At 35.4% G+C, this 24,378-nt stretch overlaps 1 protein-coding gene across 2 annotated transcripts in view; it reads right to left on the minus strand.

Moving 5' to 3' along the window:
* Positions 1-24,378, minus strand: part of diaph2 (diaphanous related formin 2) — a 760,530-nt gene that overhangs the window by 316,121 nt on the left and 420,031 nt on the right. For both annotated transcript variants that reach the window (XM_031890756.1, XM_031890755.1), the window contains one exon: positions 6,476-6,605. In XM_031890756.1, coding sequence (XP_031746616.1) covers positions 6,476-6,605 — 130 coding nt within the window. The remainder of the gene's footprint in view (positions 1-6,475; positions 6,606-24,378) is intronic.

Here is a 24,378-nt window from a genome sequence, read left to right on the forward strand (position 1 = left end):
ACAAACTCAAATGGAGGATGAAATTAGAAATAAATCCAAAATAAGAGGTTATTATAAAAAACCTGACAATATAAATGTAGTATTGTGTTATGATGCTGTCTAGCTGTGGAAGTTTAATTCCACAACAGGTGTAAGGGGAACATATATCTGACACAAAAACCTAGATATTAACTTTCAGAAAAATTATTTTAGTGAAATAAAAAACAAGTCTATAGGAGTCCGTCGTGTCTATGAATTCCCAGGTTTATAGCAAACATCTGCACAGTGGGGGCCCATGAGCACAGGTTAAAGTAACACTCAGCACAGAAATAACAGCATATTTATGTGAATCAACCTGATGAAACATTGCAAACATTAGGTTGATGTTAATATATTCTTTAAGAATGTGCTGTAATCAGAGTCACTGGGCAGTGATAGACGATAATCTTTGGGTATTGGACTCTGCATCTTATTTTTAACAGAAAACTCTGAACCTCAGCTGATTCCTCAACATGTTAAGCTTTGGGGGACATCCTTAATTAAATGTCATATTGTACATTATCATTATTATCTTTACAGTGGTGGTATGAACGCTTTTATTGGCCACTAGCATATTCTGACATACTGACATTTCTGACCTCGTAGTGTAGACAAAACCAAAAGTTTTTTTCCTTGCTAAAGGAAATGAGTATAAATCAAGCACTCACATTCACTTTACATTCATTTTACTCATCTGTGACTAATACCGGAAATTGATCTTGAGCAAATGTAAATGAAAAAAGCTCACAATAGCAGCAGTTCCTGACCTCTTCAATGAATGTCAAATTATCATTATAACACTTTACTAAATGGATTCAGCATAATAAATGAATACATACACAGATATACATTTTCTTTAATGACTTGGGGTTATAGTCTTGGCCCTTAAGGCATTGTAAAACTAAAATTTCCATCATACTTGTTGCTGATTACAATTTTAGTGCTAAACTGGATGGATGCAGTTGGGCATTGGTGATTTAGGAAGCATACTTATATATATCATTATAACAATGATTGGAATATTGTAGTGCATCCCATATATATGAAATAGCCTCTTACTGCTGGTGGTAAGCACCCATTCACTGATTCATTTAGAAGTGTTTATAAAGATGTGAGGTCACTTGAAATATATGTAAGAGTTAATTCAAATTTCATCTCCCTAGACATGTCAATAGCTACTTCTGTATTACGAAGTCTAGTTAAATTGCTGGACACCTTATATGGCAGGCACTCACAGACCCCATGGAGAGGCGTTAGTAGTAGAAAATATCTTTTATTACAAAAAAAATTTCTGGTACAAAAAGCCCTGACTTTGCTATAGCACTTAACACTTTCTGTACCTAAATGGTGCTTTTCTTTTACTGCTTGCCTTATATCTAGAGTGTAGTTTAAAAATCAATCACCAGTACTACTTTGACTATACATTTTCTTATTTCTATGTTGAAATAAAACGTTGATCTATTTTTTTGATCAGAGACAGGCTCCTAGATCATGGATTCACTTAATAGAATGTCGCTATTAATCACCATATATCCCTAATGACATGAGCACTAGTTGCGGCCAGTGGTAGGTAGCAGGATTCCAGTCCCTAGCGTGACCCTATTCTGGAGAATGAAGTCTAGAATATCAATAGTTTTGTTGTCAGTGGAGCCTCTGGCTACTTTATTAACTACCTTAAACTTACTTATAGAGTAAGTCAGAAGAAGCGTTATCCCTTGCATTAACAACACCTGCTTCAGGCTCTTTAGTCCCGCACACCCTCTCCAGTAAATTAGGTTAAAAGACACCAATCCTAACCAATTTCCTCATGTTTATGGACTAGGAAAACACCTTAGATTCTGGACTTATAAGAAACTCACAGCTATCCCAGCTATGAGCACAAGAAACGTTCTGAATATAACTAATTAAAAATTCTACACCATATCTGAAATAATCAAGATAATATTCTTTATTTTTTTTCTCACTAAACAGTCTCTACAGGAGTCTGCAGGAGTCAGATTTTGATACATTGGGCTGTGGTCCCCTTGAATAGACACTGTATTAGAGAAAACTCTTTTAAATAACCAACTCCATCACAAATCTGCATGTAGAGAGACAGTTTCCTGAGGGGAGTAAAGTAACAACTTTCTGATTTCCATGAGAGAAAACTTATATTACATTTTCATTTGTGTGCCTTTAATCCCTTAACCTTTAAGGGAAGGACAAAACCCTACCTCCCTACATACATTTTTATTCAGGCCTTCTGCTATTCATCCTACATTTTTACTTCCAAACTGCTGCTGGGTTAATAAGGTTACAAAGCAATCGAAAGCGATAGCCGTTAAAATAAAATTCAAGGCCTAACAGCAGCACAACAAAAATGAAGACTACAAATTCTCTAAGAATATTATTGAATATATCCGTGGTCTAGGCCGAAAATTTATTTTTTCTTATGTTTGACTTCTACTCTATAATTTTTAGTACAGAATAGTGGTACTGAAATGATAGGCTTCTATCCTTCTATCCAGCTTTTCACATTATCTTTTTTATCATTTCACACTTATTAATTCCGAAAAAAGCTAATGAATTGTGTGCTTTCAGTGGATGTGTGCAGTTAGAGCAAATTGATAGCAATCCTATCTTTTATCACATGAAACAGAATACTTTTAACTTAAGTGGAAGAAGTATTCAAAAACCTAGGAATTATAGTACGCTCAGCTTTTTTTTCCCATCAGACGCACAGGTGTTTAATTAAACTTCACTTGCCTACTTGGTTTAATCCCTGGAGCCAACCTGTAAAACACTGGAGGTTCTTTTTTCCCAAAACAAATTCTAAAAATCCTCAAAGGCGTAAGTCATAAAGAGTTAGCCACAGGAGAAAGCCAATAAAGGATTTATCAAATATGCCTGCTGAACCAGTAAGCCTATGCTAAGTAAATTCTAATACAGAAATAGAAGAAACAACTTTACAATTAATCCTAAGAAACAAATTACTGAATATTACCAAACCAATGCAATGACTTTTGTGGAATTGGAATTGTTAAATATTTGGGAACTTCCATAACTAAACAGGAAGGGCATTTTGAAAGCAACATTTTGCATTTAAACGTAACCCAAATATTGTTTCAGAGTGTCAGTATATTCTACCAGTGTCTATGTGGGTTTCCTCTGGGGAATCCAGTTTCCTGCAAGCTCCAAAAACATACAGACAAGTGAACTGGCCCAAAAAATTGCCTGTAGGGAATGTGATAGAGACCTTAGACTGTACATTTTAGTGGGACAGGGACTGATGTGAATGATGTATAATCTCTGTAAAGAAATACAGAGTTTTGTTGGCACTTTATAAATACTACGAAAAATATCAGAACCTAGGGTTTGACACTTATATAAGTTGGATTTTTTTTTTCAATATTTAAAAAAAAACAACCTTTACCTTAAAAATCATTCTTTTAAATGGTTTATATAGGCCACTGTTTGACAACGTTTAGAATGTGCAGTCTCATAATATTTAGCTCATGAATATACCAAAAAACATATGTATTGGATGCATTATATTGCTCACATTTAATTCACACTCAATCCAATCAAATTACACCTATCAAGGATGTCGGCATTGGCTTTTTATGTGGGTTCTACTGGCTGCAGCAGATCTAAACCACACTGATATGTTGGTTGGTTGGTTTATATTGAAATAATTAACCATGAAATGTTTAGAATAGCTTGGAAAAAATGAGAATGCTCAAAAGTACATTTGTTAAAAAAAACAGAAAACAGTCATCACATTGATAATAATATCACAAAAGTATGTGAGTGTATTGTTGTGACAATAGTAGAGCCCTGTTTGTACCCAGAGTTTGAGTTTGATAGTATTCAATCAAATATTGATCTCTTGCACAGATTTAAAAAACTCTTCTGTTAGTCATCTTCTTATTTCCTCCAGTTGCCTTATCTAAAGAGATTGCATTTGAGGTTACACATACAGCAATAGAATGGTCACATCTGTGTTATTACCACAGGGAGTTGTTTCTATTGCTCTGAGGGGAGAAATCATAAACTTATAGGGAATCTAATGCCCAGGAAAAAAAAAACATGACTCTGAAGGTATTGAGTATCTCTGCCACTTCCCTATTTGGTATACACCACTTTTTGGTCCAAATACTGTAGCTCCTTTATGCAGTATTAATGTTGGTGCTGCCAAAGCTCTGAGCAAAGTATATTGAAGCACCTGGGGGGGGGGGGGACTAATTTATCAACATGCACATTGGTACCCTGCAATAGAGATGTGCGGGTAGGCCAAACACTTGTGGGCTAAGCAATTTCAGGTCTTGAGCTAGTTTACCCAGGGTTAGGATTATTGGTGGATCAAGATATGTAAAATACAGTCTACTGTCCCATAATATTACTTACATATTATATTGTTCAATTTTCCAAGTGCTCTAATCCTATCTCATTTGGCACAGAGGATACCAGAGCACCCTCACCCGGATACAAGGTGATATATAATGTGTATAAAAACAAAAGCTACCCTACAAGTTGCTATACATTAATGTGCCTATTGTCAAGGTTTTGGTAGAGGAACTTTCTAAAACAGGCTTCCCACTGACCATTCCTTTCTTCCAGGCACTAGAAGAAAAACATTACTGGTCAAAACTTCATTAAGATATCAGTAGTGAGTTTAAAGGTTTTCAAAGTTGCACTGATTTATTTATTAATAGAAGTAGATTATAAGTATACTAGTCCTTTATTGTCTGCACTGTGATCAAATTAGACTAATAAAGTGTTTCAGGGTAACACTATGAACAGAGAGTTGGTGATTAAAATGAGAAATAGTATTTCTGTACATAATGAAACATCAAATAAATACCAAGCTTTCCTTTTGCTTGCCAACACAACTTTCTGCAGTTAATTCTGTCTCCTTTGTCTTTGCATAAGCACAGAGTCAATGCAGTATCAATAATCATCTAAAGCATGAAGTCTGTGTATTTGCTCGGTGTAGGAAGAACACCTTGAAGCACATGCATTACTGAGCTGTCTTCATTTTAGATTTCATTATTTTTACACATGATAAGAAAAGGCACATTATGTTTTAATCTATTTCTGTAGAAATAGCATCTTGATTTTTGCAAAGCATATTTCAAGAAGTAATGAATATTTATTAAGCGAGACACTCTGTATCTGACATTTAGTAAAATGTAAAAGTAGCGATTCACAGGCAACTATTGATTTGTGGAACGATTGCCTGGGTAGTCTCATTAATGACAAATACCTAGCGGTTATGCTGTCTGATGTACAAGCACAGTCTAAGAATAGTCAAAAGGCAAAAAAACCCAGGTCTTTATCAGTCATGTCAGCTCCCACGTCCGCCAGCTAGTACTGAACTACTACTACCATCACCCACTGCAAGCAATAGTTCATTGTACATTGCAGGGAAGTAGGTAATTACTATCTGGAGGGTGATGAATCTGGCACTTTATTTATGATTTGGGTTTGAAGGTAAACGTCTAGACTCACCACACTTAAACTCATATAAATCAGCGTTGAAATTTTCTTCTTACAAATGCTATTTCCAATAGCGAACACAGAAAACTCTACATTTAGATTGAATCTGGTCCATTCTGCAATCTAGGGACTCTGTCCCCAGCAGACATCTCAATCACATAATGTTTATTATCAACTTTGAGATATTTATTGCCTAGAAATTCCCCGAAAGATTAACTCAAAAAGCCTTTTAAAAACTACAGTAGTACCAGTAAACAATGTAGCTCATTGGCAATCAATGGAGCTTGTATACAGGCCAAACCATCTAAGTGTTATATGGCTCACTGTGTGTATGGTATGGTATCATTGTTGTATGATGTATACTCTTATTAGCATAAACCAATTTAACATTCAAAGTAAATTACTGCTTCCCATCAACAGCTAAATAAAACTACACTGACCATAACTCACCAAAACAAAATAGCTTGGTGTCAATAGGTCAAACCAAACGAGCATGTGCATGTATATTTTTACATAATCATTTCTGTGTTATTTTAATTGAATTGAACCCCCTATCATAAACATTTCTATAGGGCATTTATTATAAAAAGGAAAGGAAGTAAGCCTGGGGACAGTGACCCCTACGTGAAAGCAGGAAAGATGTAGATAAAGGCAAATAATTCAAAAATTATATAAAAAAAAAAAAATAATGAATACAAATTGCAAAGTTGCCAAGAATAGTATATTCTATAACATACTAAAAGTTATTTTAAAGGTGACCTACCCCTTAATACCAAAGGGATTTTCTCTGCACGAAACCTTTAAATGAAGCATGGTGTGTATTCATACTGTAACTTGCCAAATTGGATTTTTATGTATATTATACAATACAGTTGAGTGGTTTGAACCATGTACTTATATTTACAGAGCATAAATATAGTATATTAATTTAATAGGCACATTTCCAGAATAAAGATGGAGCAAATGGGACACATCTTACCTTTGCTTGCACTCTCCACATGTTCAAGTTCATCAGGAAATTTCAAAATTTCCTTAAACCGTTCCTCACAAATTTCAGCCAAGAAGTGCAACAAAGTGGTTTTCTGGTCTGAAGATTTGGTATCTCTGATCTGTGGGTTAAATAACAAGAAATAGAACATTATATTGCGTAGTAACCATATGACTTGACTTAGTGCTACCTTTCCAAAAACAGGCATAGAGCTGAAGGTCCACCAAAATATACCAACAAACTAAAAACGTGTTATTTTCCAATAAAAAGTAAATAAATCATTACCCTCTACCACCATTAAAAGTATTTTTATATTTTAAACTAAGCTGCCTTCAACTGCAAAAATTGCAGTGGGTCCCACAATTTTGCACAATGACAAAAATGTCATTTCAAGTCAGTCAAAGTATTTCCTACCCCGTGACAGTGAGATTTGAAAGAAATGGAAAGAGATGGGCATTAGTCCAAGACAAGCCCCCAGGAGTTTGCAAATGCTTGTTCAGCACATGACACCAGTTATGCCTTTGCTGCTGAAGATAAAAATATCTTCTGATTAGTTGTAAAGGAATGTAAGGGAGTGTAAAGGTGTAACAACATAACATACTGTAGCTCAATAATGCTGAACAAATACAGTACAGGTAAGGGATCCCTTATGCGGAAACCCATTATCCAGAAAGTTCCGAATTACGGAAAGACCATCTCCCATAGACTCCATTATAAGCAAATAATTCTAATTTTAAAAAATGATTTCCTTTTTCTCTGTAATAATAAAACAGTACCTTGTACTTGATCCCAACTAAGATATAATTAATCCTTATCAGAGGCAAAACAAGCCTATTGGGTTTATATAATATTTAAATGAATTTTAGGAGACTTCATTTATGGAGATCCAAATTACAGAAAGATCCCTTAGGTCCTGAGCATTCTGGATAAAAGGTCCTATAACTGTACATCAGGCTGATTTTTGGGGTCAGTATGAATTTCATTCTGATGTAATAAACCTTTAAATTGTACAGTAGTGATGAGCAGTTTTTCAGCAGGCATGGATTTCCATGTTTCGCCACTGGCGGATGTTTTCACGAAATGGGCACAAAAATTTGCTGTGGAAAAAAATTGCTGCACTGCAAAAAAAAAAAAAAAAAAGCCATGCAACAAAAAAATGTCAAATGCCAAACAACAAATAATTTTTTTCACAGTTTCATAAATTTTTGGGCAAATAGAAATGGGACAGATTCGCTCATCGCTATGCAAGAGTATTTGGTATCAACATTCACACAGAACTAACATATTTTAACACTTCATGTGGTGTTTTTTTAAAATCTCTATTTACCTAAAGCACATTCTTCAGGGTTCAGATTTTCTTGACACCCTAACCCCTTTTACGGTGTTTTTGCACCCCACAATCTGAAAAAACATTACTTAGACTTACCCCTATTAGATAATGTATATTGCAACCTGGATGAATAAAAAAAAAACCTTCATAAACTCCCTAAATTCATACATGTTTCAAATCTTTTTGAATGCTTTTGATATGTGTTATTTGCCATTGAAAAATTGATATTTATTTTGATATTAATTACTGATTGATAATAACATTTAATCCCTTTTGGTTACAAATGCACAGAATGCATTCTAAGATTTGGGAAAAACATAATATATATATATATATATATATATATGTGTACCCTCTGACAAAAGTCCCAAGTGAGGACTGAAACGTTGGTAATAAAACTTCACCGCTTGCAAATACTTGATGACTTCTTGATCGTTTGTGAAAATCCTAAGAGTGCTGACATTTGTTCCTGCTTTTATATATATATATATATACACATACAGATGTATCATTTTATTCATTACACACATTAGACTGGAAGCTCTGGAGAAGACAGTTGCCTCTACAGGTTGTGTGCAAATTCATCTGTAAGATGAATGGCAATTACCTTGAATGTAATTATGCAGCCTCAAAGGCACATAGAATGGAAAAGTGTATTGAGCTAGGAAAGCTCCATGTACAATACCTATCATTTGCCTGTAAACAACTCAGGGAAATTATATACTGTTTTTGCTGGCAAATTTTATAGTATGTAATACCACTTAGCACAAAACCATTTCCACAGTAAAACCAAAATGTGATTATTGAGCAGCCTGCAAAAAAATGTACATTACAAGAAAACAGACATTAAAAAAGCATACATACTGGACATATCAGTTAATAACTGTCTCCTGAATGTTTTAAAAAATGTGTTTCTGTAAAAATATTGTGCCTATCTAAAGGTTTGGGTTTTTCACCATTGGTGAGGAATATTTTTCAACAGCTTTTGCCATGAAAAAATGCAGATAGAATCCAATTATCAAAAAAAAAAGTTGCACAGTATATAAAAAGTCCCAGCAAAAAAAACGCCAATAGACATCAATGCATTTTGTGAATATTTGCAATTTTGCTAATTTTTTTGGAGCCGCAAAACCAGATAGATTTGTTCATCACTATTTACCATTTACTAGCACACTGATATTACACTTCCAAGAGGAATTAGATGGAAAAGCAACACTTCAGACCATTCTATACAAATATTAGACACATTTGTTTCAAAGGAAATTCTAAAGAAAATTATTTTATATGTTACCAACAAACATTTTGTTTTGAATTACTTTGTGCCAGAGTTAATCACTGGGATTGTTACCATTTGATTTACACAACATACTTAACACACAGAAGGTGTAAAATATTTCTTATTGTGATACAATATATTTTACACCTTTAATTTGTTATTTAAATCAAATGGCAACAAACCCAGTGACATCTGTAAACAAAATATGGAAAAGTCCAAGAAGAGCGGTAAGAGGTAAATATGTCTTCAATGCAATGGACGTCTTGAAAATAGTAGACACTGCTCTGTAAGTAGATCATGTCATTGCTTAATTCATTAATTTCTTGGAGCAGCATACAGTATTTCTTCCATTTAATGCTTTCATAAACTAATAAGTGGACCCATTCATATCATAACTGACAGTGTGAACTGGCAGGCCCTATCTGCAAGAAAATCCAAAAAGACTATACATGCAAAAGCACACGATAAATATAATATTATTCTGAATATGCCTAGTATGCAAACTGCATATTGGGCTGCAATGTTGGCCAGGAATAGACTTTCAGGCTGCCTGCAGGAAGTGGGCTACAGGATACTATAGCACTTCCCATATGTGTGGAGTAGGAAATATATAATAACAAAAAACATATAATAAAAGACAAGACAAACATATTATATAGTAATTTGTACACTAGCCCTATACAAATGTTTTATTCATTTGCTTTGACAACTCGTATGTGTGAATAACTAATAACAATCTCAAATGCCGTTAACTATGAAATATACCTTTGCAGATATTTAGCAAGTAAAAAATAAACAGCAGTTGCCTTATCTGAAAGGAAGTAGGAGGAAGGAGTGTTAATCTTTTTATTTTTAAACTGAAAACTGTATTTTTACAGTTGCTAAATGCAATAACTGTTAGAATGTATGAACATTGTAATTCTTCACAACAGGTTTCATTTCTAATGCATAAAGAAAAAGCTGAAATGAATTCTTTGCTCATCAAGGCAATAAGATATTATTACATTCATTTAAAAACTAGATTGAACCTAAAAGCTGTCTAATGTAAATATACTGGTGCATCTGTCTATCTGTCTCTATCTGTCTAGAAAAAAGTTGGTACAGCTCAGGGCTTAACAAAATGTTTAATAAGTTTAAGGCAAGTACATCAAACTGACCAATGCTTCAAGCTCTGCTTAGAGAGCCTTCATCGGGATTATTAGTGACCCATATACCACATCTAACATCAGTTTACTAAGCCAAATGTGGCTCCAAAATAAAACTCTACCGAACAAAGGAGAAACAGATTAATTCATTGTTGCCAATGAGTTTATAAATGAAAAGAATGTCTGTGGAGAGTGAGCCAGGAACTTGTGAATGACAGGGTTAGGAAGAAAGGAACTGAGTAGTTTGAGTGGGTTTGCCTGTGACACGAGGGGTTAATGGAGGAAGGAATGAAGGGGGTGTTCACATTTCACCTGGAACAACTCTTACCTGACCTCTCCAGAGCAAAGGGGTAGGGGTGGTATTAGTATTGAGTTGCAACAGTAGGGGTTCCCCTGGGGGGGAGCTGGAGATAGGGGTATAAAATGTAGGGGTGTAACAGAAGTAAGGCCTGGGGCCAAAGTAATGGAAGGGGGATGAGTTACAGAGGAAAGCAGTGCCTAGGAGTGACAAAAGGCAGGCCCCTTAATCCAGGTTATAAGTGTCTATAAGTTTGCCTCTTGCACCAGTCATACCCTCCTACAGTTTTTAAATATGCAGGTGTAGACTTTTTTTTCATTTGCATTACTTTGGACATATCAAATTTAAATCTTGACAGATCTGAGACAAAGTAGTGAGAAGCAGTTTTGTATAAAAAGTGTATCTGGATAAATATGGTAATAATATAAAAATACCATATAACCTCAGCACATCCAGAGAGAGAGAGGATTTTGAAAGAAAATGGTCACAAAATTATAGTGATGGATTAAAAAGCACTTATTTCCCACACAGCCTTGTCCATTTATTACAGTTATGTTTAGAAAATGAGAAATAGCTGATAATTTCATTTATGTTTTGGCTCAAAAACAACATATTATATTAATATCTTTATTTTTTTTCTTGGATGGTTTCCAAAGTTAGACCTTGAACATTACATTTGTAAACAACAGAAGACTACCTCTATTGCTCTTGCCAAGAATTTACTGTAGCAGCAGGAAACTAATATTCCGTTTATAAAGTATGTGAAAAAAATGTATTCTAATGAAGAACTCATATGGAGCTTTTACCTGCTGTCTGACATGAAATTGAGAAATGCAATGCGTATGATGCAGGTAGTAGGCTTGAGAAACGCGTGGCCTTATGCCCACAAAAAATAAATTTTGTATGTAAGTGTTAACACGGCTCCTGCTTCAATTTCTTCCCGCTAGCGGAAAACAAGTAACCGACTTTGGAAATTTTAACAATTTGATCTACAAGAGTTTATTGAAAAATGTGAATAGGTTTCCAATACTCTAGCAATAAAATATTTTATCTCTCTGTGCCTCAAGTATAAAATCAAATCAACGCCCCGGGGCAGATCTTTACTTTGTCTCATATAGTTCAGTGTAGAGAAAAAAACAAATTAGAGAAAAGTCTAATGTGCACCACTTCCATAATCCCAAGTACTTAAAGAGCTTCCTTTGCCAAACCGGTACGAAAAAATAACAGAGCTGCAGTACAGATTTGCTGTGTACAATAGCATTCCGTATGTTACATCTAAAATAGAAACATGTGCAATGTGGAAGTGGCTAGTTAACCAGTGTTATTAACTAGTGTAAAGATGTCCCACACCTTCTTAATCTATCCAATGAAACTCCTACTACAATTACAATAATCATCTTCCTTTAAATAATTCAAGAAGCCCATCCAGGTATTTCCATAAAGGCCAAAGTATCAGTATATAATTCAAGTAAACACGATTAGCATATATAAACTGCAGCTAAAGCCCTGATATAATCTACTATCACAAGCCAGGGATCATTATACAGAGCTGTGACTTGATTCCAATATTAGATCAGCTTTATGCAAATGGAATACAAAGGAATCAGGGTTAAGGATATAAGACTTCCATGGACATGTTCCTCCATGTTTAATTACAGAGCGTCAAATCTGGCGATGGAACAGCATAACATAAAACACACCTTGATAAATTTGGCATTTACTTTTCACAGCTTTTTACACCATTTTTTGGTGAATTTCGTTTTACACAACATAATAAATAGGCCCCATAATCTGTACAGCAATATAAAAGGAATACTGTGACATTTCATGCTGGTCTGAACCATGTGAGTCACTTGATGTAAAAGGAGAAAGTTGTAATAATGGTTCATTTAATTGGAGTGATATGTTAGAACATGGTGAGATACCTAAGCCAAATATTGAGATAAAATTTGCCTCACCTGTATATTCCTATATGTTTAAATCTGTATATGTTATTGAGAAATTAAAATAAAATAGGTATTAGTAATGAAGGATAACAAGGTGCCATTTACAGGCAAGGCCATGCGGTAGATGCATTTCTTTCTATATTACCAATGAGATTGACTTAACCCTTATGCAATGATGTACCCTTCAGAGAGAAAGGAATGTCACTTTTTTTTTTTTGCAATATCAGTATAAAGCAGCCCAATTTAGTCATGAAAAAAACCCAATAATATTCACAAAAGTGAAAAACACATTTGCTTTTTCTTTTCAGTAAATCTTTCTAGTTATTAACAGAAATATGGTGTTCTGAAGTAATCACTGCAGTTTGGCTCATCTCTATTCTAGCTGTGTAATGATTTGCCCAATAAGTATTCATTGAAGATTATTGCCTGGGCCTATTCATTTATTCTCACCACATTTAGTAATTGTGTAGAGGACTAAATCCGTATAGTGAGTCTGTGATGGAAAACCAAACCACAGATGTGTCTGTGCTGAAGTAACAAGTACTGATGTAATTGGAATTCAGTGGAGGTACACTGAGCACTTTGTAATGATGTTAGATTCAAATCCCTCTCTATCATTCACGGTGAAAGCTGAGCAGGAATTCATAGAAATGTGATGATTTCCTGGAAAGTTTTTGTAGCTAGTGATGCTAACTGAGTGTCAAGGAAACAACTTTAAAGGGCAAATAGCACTGGAAACAAAATAATTAGCTTTACAATTCAAAACAATCCTGGCTTGACAAATACAGTGGTTCAGTAGGTTACTTATATCCCAGTGCTATGAAAAGGATAACACAATGTACATATACACATACGTGCTAGTGCTACCTGTCTATCAGACTGTTATCAGATGTGCAAGTCAGGACTGTAGGGAATAAAGGTACATTTCAGTGTTTAGGGAACTACCGATTACCCTATATGGACAGGACAGTTTAGATTCTGATTTGTACCTGTTTGACCTTAATAAGGGAGTATAGTAAAACATACATAGGAATTTGAATGCATATAGACATGTCCTGGTGTAAACTAATAACATTTTAATATACAATTTAAAATAATCTCTAATATGATAGAAGTTAAGGGTCTACACCAGGGGTCCCCAACCTTTCTTACCCGTGAGCCACAGTTAAATGTAAAAAGACTTGGAGAGCAACACAAGCACCATAAAAGTTCATGGAGGTGCCAAATAAGGGCTGTGATTGGCTATTAGGCAGCCTCTATGCACACTATCAGCTTACAGGGGGCTTTATTTGGTAGGAAATCCTGTTTTTATTCAACCAAAACTTGCCCCCAAGTCAGGAATTCAAAAATAACTACCTGGTTTGGGGGCACTGAGAGCAACATCCAAGGGGTTGGGGAGCATCATGTTGCCCCTGAGCCACTGGTTGGGGATCACTGGTCTACACCAAGGAAAACAAGTGTTAACCATTATTATGGGGATACATCTTGGTGACTGAACCTTAGAGCAACATATAGCCACTCCTATTGTTCTTCTGAATGCCTATTCAAAGTTCCTTCCAAGGCTATAGTTATTCTAATGCAGTTTCACACAAAAAAAAATGCCTAATTCTAGAGCAACCCATATCTATTGACCAACAAGGACAGCAGTCTGAACTAGTACCACCCTGGAGCAGATGACCAATATTAACCTGTTTTGAAACCTTTTGGTCAAGTTCACTTAAGGTATGAAGACCCAAATTACAGAAAGATCCTTTATCCGGAAAACTCCAGGTCCTGAGCATTCTCGATAATGGGTCCCATACCTGTACAAGGTCAAAACATTGGTAAAGTTTACAACACTTCTACTCTACTATGGCTTAAATATACTCCAAGGCTAGTAAAGTAACAGACAGCAACCCAGATATTATAATAAAGCTTTTCTCAAGGGTAAATTTTAATAGGGGGCTTCTGATGTCAATAAGTGAATCAATGAATACAATAAGCATCATTTGTTTATCTGATAAGATTCTTCCATCCTCAGTTCAAACTAAAGGTCAAAACAAAAGATGTTTTTTTTCTGAAATGTGCATAAATCTCTAGCTGAAATAAACTAGTCATAGACACAAAAGTATCGGCATGTTAAAACTTGGCTAGTAATGTAGGGGAAGGAAAATCTAATACACAGCACAAGCCAAAAGTCACTCAGCTATCAATGCCTTGTGCAATCAAAATGAAATCTGCCTGATCTTGTGCTTCATTACCCCAATCCACTCTTTTCTCACTGCAACCTTTAGTCTATGTTCTGCACCAAAAATTAAAACCAGTGAAGTGAGTGACTAGGAAATCATCTTTACAACAAAGCATTTCCTTCTTTGTCCTAATGACTGCTTTTTCCTCTGATCATCTTTGTGTATTCAGAGAACAGTTAATATTTAAGTAATCATGAATGCTCCAGTGCATATATCAAAACAGCTTCCCATCCCTTGCCAGTTTTGATGCGGCACATGAATTCTAATGTAGCTCTGCTTTATTTAAACAAAATTAGGTTCTGTGTTCAATGCCAAGGGTTGTTTACAAATCATTGCTTTCTTCAGTAATGCCACACATAGCAATACAGCATCCAGAAAGATAATGCATTTTTAAGGATATGCAATTACCATAAAGACATTAGCTCTGTTGCTGTTACTTGACAGACTTAATACATACTTTTTCAACTGTACTTTCATGCCTGCAACAAAAGAAAGGCCTTTCATGATCATTCCTGACAACGATTTAATGAAATGCAATTTATACATGAAAGAAGCTTTCACTGAATGCCTGTAATTTCTTGGGTGTTGTTCCAAAATTAAGAAATGCAATCTTTACATATGACTAGAGCTGAATGTATGTCCAGTGAGCCAATGCTTACTCAGTTGTATCATTCATGCACATCTACACCTAGGATTAGCGTTTAAAGTGAACATCATAATGGTGGTTAAACAGGTGACCCTCTTTCTTTTTGAAAAGGGCAGCCAATCAATATCTCATAATCTGCTAGTACTCTGCAATGGTTTAAGTCTCAGGGTTGACTTGACATTCAATTTATATGCGCATATCATTCCAACAGCCCTATTCCATTGATCATGTTAACAACCAGGTAGATTCACAGAACACATTAAATAGGAAAACAGCAAAGTGTATAACGTGACAATGAATACAAAGACATGAAATGTTTACTCACATTGCTTGCTAAATTATAGAAAATACAGTAATTGTATTATTTTATTCACATTACTGCATTCCTTGCTGTTGAAACATGCCCTTGTTGACCAGATTTAGCACAGAATCAGATTGAAGCACCTTGGTAATAGTTGATCACACCTCTCAAACTAACCCAAGTATTTAACTGGGTCGATAGATCCCACATGCAAACTAAAGATTTTGGGGTGTCCTGGTAAAATAAAACACTTTTAATTTTTTCCATACACACAGGCCTTAGTAGACCAAAATTAGCACCTTTAAAAAGGGAACTTCATTACAGCTTCCTGCAAGAATAATTGAAGTCTCACCAATGTGACATAGCAAATCTGCTGAAAGAAAGTAAATCTCCAAACTTGGTTGTCAAAACAGAGATCAAACTATATTAAGTGATAAACATTTCAAAAGACAAAAAAAAACAATAGTTTGTAAGCCTACCCATTTGAGTGCTGTAAAAATTAAACAACTCCAAGCCTGAAGCCTTGGATTTCTCAATCCCATCATTCAGTGTTCCATTACCCTTACCACAGCCTTACAAAATTAAAGTTTGACTCAAAAGAATAATTTCTAGAGCCAAAAGATATCAGTGTTGCCATCATTGGCCTTTGGAATTAATGGTTTCCACTGGTACATTTCTCACAGTAACAAAACTCTCTGATGTTTAAAGAAGATCTCTTTTTATTTTGGTGAACATTCTTTCTTTTGTTTTCTTACAATATATTGTGCCAGCTGCAGCATCCTAATTTATTCCCTGTGGCCGTACAGTCCCAGAATAAGTGAAAAGCCTGGCTGCCCTCTTGCTAATTCAACAATCGAGGAGACAGAGAGGCCCAACAAATAACCATTCCAATATAAAATGATTAACATTGGAGTAGAAAAATGTGTCTTATTTTAGAGATAAATAGATAGATAGATAGATAGATAGATAGATAGATAGATAGGGGGGTCTGCTTAAACTGTTCAATTTAGAAGCTTATCAGAATTTATATTTATGGTTTGATATAAAAATATACAGATACAAACATTTCTGTTGTCAAAGATACAATGATCTTCAGTAAGAAGATCATTATATATTTTTATGAAAAAAAATCATCAGTCATCTTTATGACCCCATTATATTTTCTTTCAAAAGAAAAAGAATATTCCTTGCAGCCTTCCAGTTTACCGATGCTGATTCTGTACAGCTTTGGACATATGAAGGGCATTGGTAGATTCCTGCAAGTTCAGTTCACGATGACAAGGCCACTCATCAAGAAGGTCATCAAAAAGTTTCTGCCGTTTGTGGCCCTAAAGCAAGCTCGTTACAAAACAAAACACAATAGAAGATGACACATATGCTTAAAGCTGACAAACGGTTCACCTACACATGCATCAAACAAGGTCTTCTAAGTCAACCCCTATTGTTGTGTTTTCTTTTCACAGAAATGTACTGAATACAGTTTTGTCTGCCTCATGCTCTTATGCTTTCTTTAGTCTGCAATCCAAAGTGTTTTTTTCTTCCTCAGAAAAAAAAATTAAAAATAAAGTTGTAAATGTGTAATTTTCCATTGCAAGGAATATGTCACATTGGTGTTAATGGAAGCCTGCTTTTTTTAAATGTTAACAAACATAATATGACATTTTCTAAAATGTTGCTGACTGGACTTAACCTTTTCACTACATGGAGAGCTTTGCATTTTTTTTTTCATTTTTGCACTTCTGCTAGACAATTTTTAGCATTTTGTGCCCTTTAGGGGCATTTCTGGACAGGGACATATAGGGGTACATTTACTAATCCACGAATGTCCGAAAAGCGTCCGAATGCGTTTTTTTCGTAATGATCTGTATTTTGCGATTTTTTCGTAAATTGTTGTGACTTTTTTGTATCCATTACGACTTGCGCGAATTGTCGCGACTTTTTCGTAGCCGTCGCGCCGAGTACGAAAGTTTCGGATTCATTCAAGCTTCAGTATCGTGACTTTCCTTGGGCCAGGTTGGAGCTGCAGAGTGCCATTGAGTCCTATGGGAGGCCCGCCGTTTATGAGCGCTCAATATGAAAAAGTCGCGACAATATACGAGCAAGTCGTAACGGCTACGAAAAAGTAGCAACAATTTACGAAAAATTCATGACGGCGAAGAAAAAATCACGAAAAAGTCGCAAAATGTTCGTTTCCAATCTGATTCGTGATTCGGATTCGTGGATTAGTAAATGTGCCCCATAGTTTAGCTAGAATTTTTTTTTTCCAGACACTGAGCTGGAAAATTTGCATAATTCCACTTCTGTAAAAATGAGGTTACACAATACAAGAAACTAAGTGTGCCCATGAGCAGTAACCCATACCAACCAATCATTAGAAAGCATTTACAGGTCAACTGTTTTAAAAGCAAACATCTTAGAGGTTGCTATGGGTTTCTGCTCCTAGGCATGCTTAGTGCCCTTTACTTCATATGGGGGATAGGCTTCTAAACACATACAAATACATACAATTCATACAAATGATAGTTTCCACATTATACAGACACATATTAGCAGGTACTAGGGCACTAGGCACATACTTTTTATGCCTTATAACCCCAAGTTCCATCCTTTCTGCAGGTGTGGGCATCCTTTCTGCAGGTGGAGATAAGCTTAAGACACTTTAACATTGTGGGCCAGGACTGCATATTAAAAACACATTTTATTTTATGCACAAAAATACAACTGATTTGGAAAATCCATTGTGCACATTCTGATGAATCCAAAATGGGTAATTATATCTTGCTACTGCAAACTAATAAGCTGCAATGCTTTCCTAAATTATCTTAACTGGGATGAAAAATCTTAAATATGAATACCAGACATCTACTGAATAGTTTGATGACTGTAAAGCAAAGGATTACTGAAGTACTGTATGTGGTCTATAGAGGACCTGAATGAAGATAGTGTAAATGAACTATTATGGATTCAAAAAAGTAAGTTCACCCTAGAAAAACCATATATATTTCCAATAAGGATTAAATATGTCCTTATACTCAAAATGAAAAAAAACAAAAAGTGCAAAGCATTTCTAAATGACAAAGTTTTGATGACATTTCTGAATAGCCTCAAACCAACATCCAATGCATAAGTTTATAAAGGTATCTGGCATTTAGATAACATATAGGGGCACATTTACAAAAGCATGAACGCTCAAGCGTTCATGCGAACGCTCCGATCGTATTTTCGCCGATTTTTTCGGGCGTCCGCACGACTTTTTCGTATGGCACACAACTTTTTCGGACGCCGCACAACTTTTTCGGACGTTTGCACGAAAAAATCGGAAAGGTTTTACCGCTGTTTACAATTGTTCGGTACGAAAATTTAGTGACTTTTGGATCGCCAATACGATATTATCGTGACTAATACGATTTTTTCGTAAGCATTTTCATGATATTTGCGATCTTACGAAATTTTTTCCCATTCGTGATTCGGATTCGTGGATTAGTAAATGTGCCCCTTAGTATGCCTTATGCATACAAATTTTACGGCTTATATTTTAACTACTTTAAATAATTACTTCCTGCTATGTTTGTGCTAAAATACGCTGACACCAGAAAATTATATATCATTGAAAGGATACTGTAAATGTTGCTTAATCCAAAACGGGCAAATATGTCCTTCTACTTCAAACTACCAAACTGAAAAGCTTTAGATGCATTGTCTAAAAATTGCATCAAATGTTCCACTATACAGCATCTTATCTCCCACAATTTATTTATATGGTCAACCATATTAAAAATGAGTTTCAAGAGTGCACTGAACAGTTTGATTCCCAGTGTTTATAGATTTACCCAAGACAATGGCATGGTGAGGCCCCAAAATATAAAAAATGCAGAAACAAATTCTCCTAGATAACATTTAACTGCCAAATAAATGAACTGCATGTGTATTATGTGTTTTACGACCCTTTAACCATATAAAGTCTCCAGAAAATATTATATTTTCATAAAGTACACACTCCCGAACCCAAAATGTGTAACTATCAGCCTAAAAAGCATTATTTACGGTATCAGTCATATGCCTCACATTTAGTGAAGTGAGCTCTGCATTGCATTCTGAATAGTGATGAGCAAATCTGTCCCGTTTTGCTTTGCCGAAAAATTCTCTAAACTACTGAAAACTTTGTGAAACACATTGAAGCCAATAGGCAACATTTTTTTATACACATTTTTTTACGTGTGATAAATATTTATGCGGGCGACAATTTTTTACGCATTACCTTTTTTCTAACTCCAAATGCATTGAAGTCAATGGACATTTTTTGCTCACTCCAAATGCTTTAAAGTCAATGGGCATTTTTTTTGCAAATTTTTTTGTAGGGAAATTGTTGCCACGGTTTTTCCAACAAATTTGCAGATTTGACTAATTATGAATACAGTAGTATCACTTCTCCAAAGTTGTTTTAGGTCGGTATTGAAAAGACAGCAGCAGACATGTGATTTCCACGTCTGCTGCTTTTCTGGGTGCCCACAGGGGCCATTTGTGTGTCCACTGGGCTCATTGCCTAGGGGTATGGTGTGGGGGAGGGGGAATTTTAAAAATAGCTTTTAACTAAAGGGTGGAGCCAAAAATTATAACATTTACGATCAATCCATTTTTAATCGCAGCAAAATACTTTAATGATAACCAAAGGCAAAATCATAGTGATGATCTGTTCTATAACACATTGAAGTCAACGGGCCTTTTTTTGCAGCAACTTTTTCCATAGTGTGCAATATTTTTTTTTTTATGCTGCTTTATAGTTAATTTGTGATTTCAATCATTTGGTTTTGTGTAAGATCTACACTGTATCCACAATGATGAAGTAAGTAAGGCAATGTTACCTAATACTTTAGTGTTGATATATATTGTGTTCTATTTCTCTCACTGTAAGATAAGGTGGTGTTTACTACACTTTACTCAGTTGTTGCTGGACTGCAGATCCCAGCATACTTGAACATTTTATGGAAGCTTAAAGCATGTTGTCCAACAACATTAGGGTTATATTCTTGATGCAATGTTGATCGATACGACTATTCTCCAGTTCTAAGGCAATGAGAATCTCATCTAATCTGTGTAAATCTCATTCTGTATTCTTTGTTCCTGCAACTGGAGCTGGAAGCTTTTAACACAGTTTTTCAATCACAGAACACTAAGCAGCAGTATGTCCTACCTCCTGATGTTTCATTACAGCGTAATATAGTAAAGCCACAATCACACAATCATTTCCTTAAGTAAGATAACAGCAAGATGACTGACAAAGTGCCGGTAAAAGCAATTCAAAGGTAAGTTCTTTTGCCTCTTTAATTACGTTTTTGGTCAGCAGAATTCTCATTGGTGAGATCTTTCATATTTGTAATTAAGTTTTTGATCAACTTCTTTAGAGAACTAAGGGCATAGTGGGACAGTATTATGTAGGCCTTATCTCTCCCTGATTTTTATTCTGCTATCTATGGCTATTCTAAGCATTTTTTACCCATTTACCAAATTAATTCAGTGCAAACTTTCTTCAAGTGCCTTTATAATAAACTGCAGGTGGATTACCTCTAGCTGATCTGAGAATAAGTACAGGTATAGGACCCGTTATCCAGAATGCACGGGACCAAGGGTATTCCGCATAAGGGGTCTTTCCGTAATTTGGATCTTCATAACATAAGTCTACTAAAAAATCATTAAAACATTAATTAAACCCAATAGGATTGTTTTGCATCCAGTAAGGATTAATTATATCTTAGCTGGTATCAAATACAAGGTACTGTTTTATTTTTACAGAGAAAAAGGAAATCAATTTTAAAAATCTGAATTATTTGATTAAAATGGATTCTATGGGAGACAGCCTTTCCATAATTCGGAGCTTTCTGGATATCGGGTTTCCGGATAAGGGATCCCATACCTGTATAGTCTTTGAATTGGTTTTGTGGGCAGAATCAAACCTAGCTGTAACTGCAACACAACAAACAAGTTGGGATTTGGATATTACAATACCCCTGTGAGCAGTTCCAAAAGATACCACGTGTTCTCAAATTCAAACTACCCACAAAAAAGGTTTTCTTCTAAGTATATTTAATTCATTACTGTGCCTTATTTATATTATGGCTTGTACTGATACTCTATGGACTGTTTTACCATTCAGATCAGTTCATGTTTTAGAGGACCTAACAACTTAATTTTCCTACCTGGGGTACACATTTAAGTCAGTTCCATCAAAACATAGTTAGGATGCCAGTGTGTTTTGGCACAATGGAAGAAGTCAGGAACAAACCCATGCTAGAACATGTTAAATACTATGGGAGCATACCTAAAAACATTAACACTGAAAGTGCAGAGATATGTAATAAACCACTAGATTGTGTTCAACAGCTTTGGGCAGGAAACGCTTTTCTGTTTTGGGTGATTACGGGAATTGTAATGTCAATGTTGATTAGCTGGGGGTGGGTAAGATTTAATTGATACCATTTTATCTTAGAAGCACTCACCCTCCCTCTCTTCAGTATAGTTAGCCAGAGGGGATTAAGCAAGAACATGCAGGGAAATCATGGTCAGACACAGCCAGGGGGTAAAGGGACAACTGAAGGACACAAGGTAAGAGTGTGAGTGGAAGGTTAAGCCTGAGGCTAGAAATTGAAGCCAAAAATTGGTTAGAAGTGAATGTGTGTTTTTTAAGATAAAGGGTAAGGATTAGCCTCTGGGCTGTGAAAGTGCTGGGATAGAATTTGTCTGCCACTAATGCAGTCTTCAGCGGCTAACTTGGTAACATTAGTTAGTTTATGTTGTTTACTGGTGTTATTAATTGGCTGTTAAATGTAAGGTTTTACACTGTTTGAAGAGTGAATTGCTGTTAAGTGATTGGGCTGCAGCCTTTTCAACCTAAAAATGTTGTGTGTGTGAGTCATACTAATGGGGAAATTTAAGAAGTGGCCAGGTAAGGGCAAATAGTAGTGCAAAAGGCTTTTATACAGGGCATAATATTGCCACTGTACATCTTATACATTAGTATGACTTAAATGACCCTTGAAGTTACCAGTACCATGAAGGACAGCCATTTTATTCTTAATGCACAAATGTATATATATTTTTGTGTCTTTGTATGTTTATGTATGCCAAGAGAGACACACACTCCAGTCACACACAGCTATGACTCTCCTTCCTTGACAAAGGTCAGGGAGATGATACATTGAATCCCCCGTAGAGACTGTGATCTCCTTTCATTCATGAATCATTTATACCTTCTCAGTGATAGAGTTTTCTGGTCCCTTTCAGCTCTGTCTTTGACCTCTCAGGTGGTTGAGTTCACAGAGGCATTGGACTATAACAATAAAATAAAATCATTCCCAATCCCAAGGGGGATAAGTAACATTTCAGTGAAAATATGTGATCACACAAATATTTTATATTAAAAAAAAGAAATTAAAAAAGAATTGTCTTTACGTAACCACCATAAGAAATGGGACTCATGGAAGAACTTTACTGAGGTGGATAACCTGGAATAATAGCTAATAATATATATTATTTGTGTTCTATAATTTATTTTTTTTTTCTCCCTCTCCCTTGTTCTCTTCCCTTCTCTTTCTTCCTACTTCACTTCCTTCTCTCTTTATGCTCTCTCTCCCTGTGACTTTATGTCTTAACACATACAGACACATTCAATATTTGAGATACATCTACTTATAATGTAAAGCTTGACTGTTACCCTTGTATATGCAAAAAAAACTGTCAATAAAAAAAAAAAAATTGCCTTTCTGGTATATATATAACCAATGCACAGTACAGGTATGGGACCCAGTATCCAGAATGCTCGGGACCTGGGGTTTTCCGGATAAGGGGTCTTTCCATAATTTGGATCTCCTACTTTAAGTCTATAAGAAAAATAATTTAAATATGAAATAAACCCAATAGGATTGTTTTGGTTCCAATAAGGATTAATTGTATCTTAGTTGGGATCAAATACAAGGTTCTGTTTTATTATTACACAGAAAAAGGGAACCATTTTCAAAAATGTGAATTCTTTGATTAAAATGGAGTCTATGGGAGATGGTCTCTCTGTAATTCGAAACTTTCTGGATAATGGGTTTCCGGATAAAGGGTCCGATATCTGTACTGTACAAAAAGAGATGATAAATTCCACTAATTTATAGTATCCTTTTATGCCCCTTGGTTCTTTTTTAAAGGCTAACGTTAAGTTACATCCAGTTTGGCATATTTGCCATATCCCCAAAAAACTATAGGGATTACTGATGAGCAAAATTATTTGCAAGGCATGGATTTGCAGTGAATTGGCGGGTAATTTCACGTAATGGGTGCAAAAATCTGCACTGTAAAAATGTGCGTGTGTCACAAAAATTGTTATACATGTTAAAAAAAAAAAATTACGTGGGGGGGGGGAGTGACAGCTGTACGTGTAATTTTGGGTTTTTTTGCCGCCTGACATTTTTGCTGTTTTGTTGGTTTTTTTGCCATTTTGCAAATCTTTTCAATGATTAGCACATTTTTGGGCAGTGCTCTCTCATATTTTTAGCATAATTGTGGCCCCACACAGAGTTGCACCTGCCATAGATATATCCGATGCATTGAAACAAACACAGTTGTGTTTTGACCAATCAGGTCAGCAAGCTGTGTCTAGAATTCTTAGAGTGGGGGTTACATCATTTCTGGAATTCTTGTTCAAATTGGCATTTGTATTGATTAATAGGGATGTAGCGAACCCGC

The sequence above is a fragment of the Xenopus tropicalis genome, chromosome 8 (genome assembly GCF_000004195.4).
Source record: "Xenopus tropicalis strain Nigerian chromosome 8, UCB_Xtro_10.0, whole genome shotgun sequence".
In the NCBI taxonomy this organism is placed as follows: Eukaryota; Metazoa; Chordata; class Amphibia; order Anura; family Pipidae; genus Xenopus; species Xenopus tropicalis.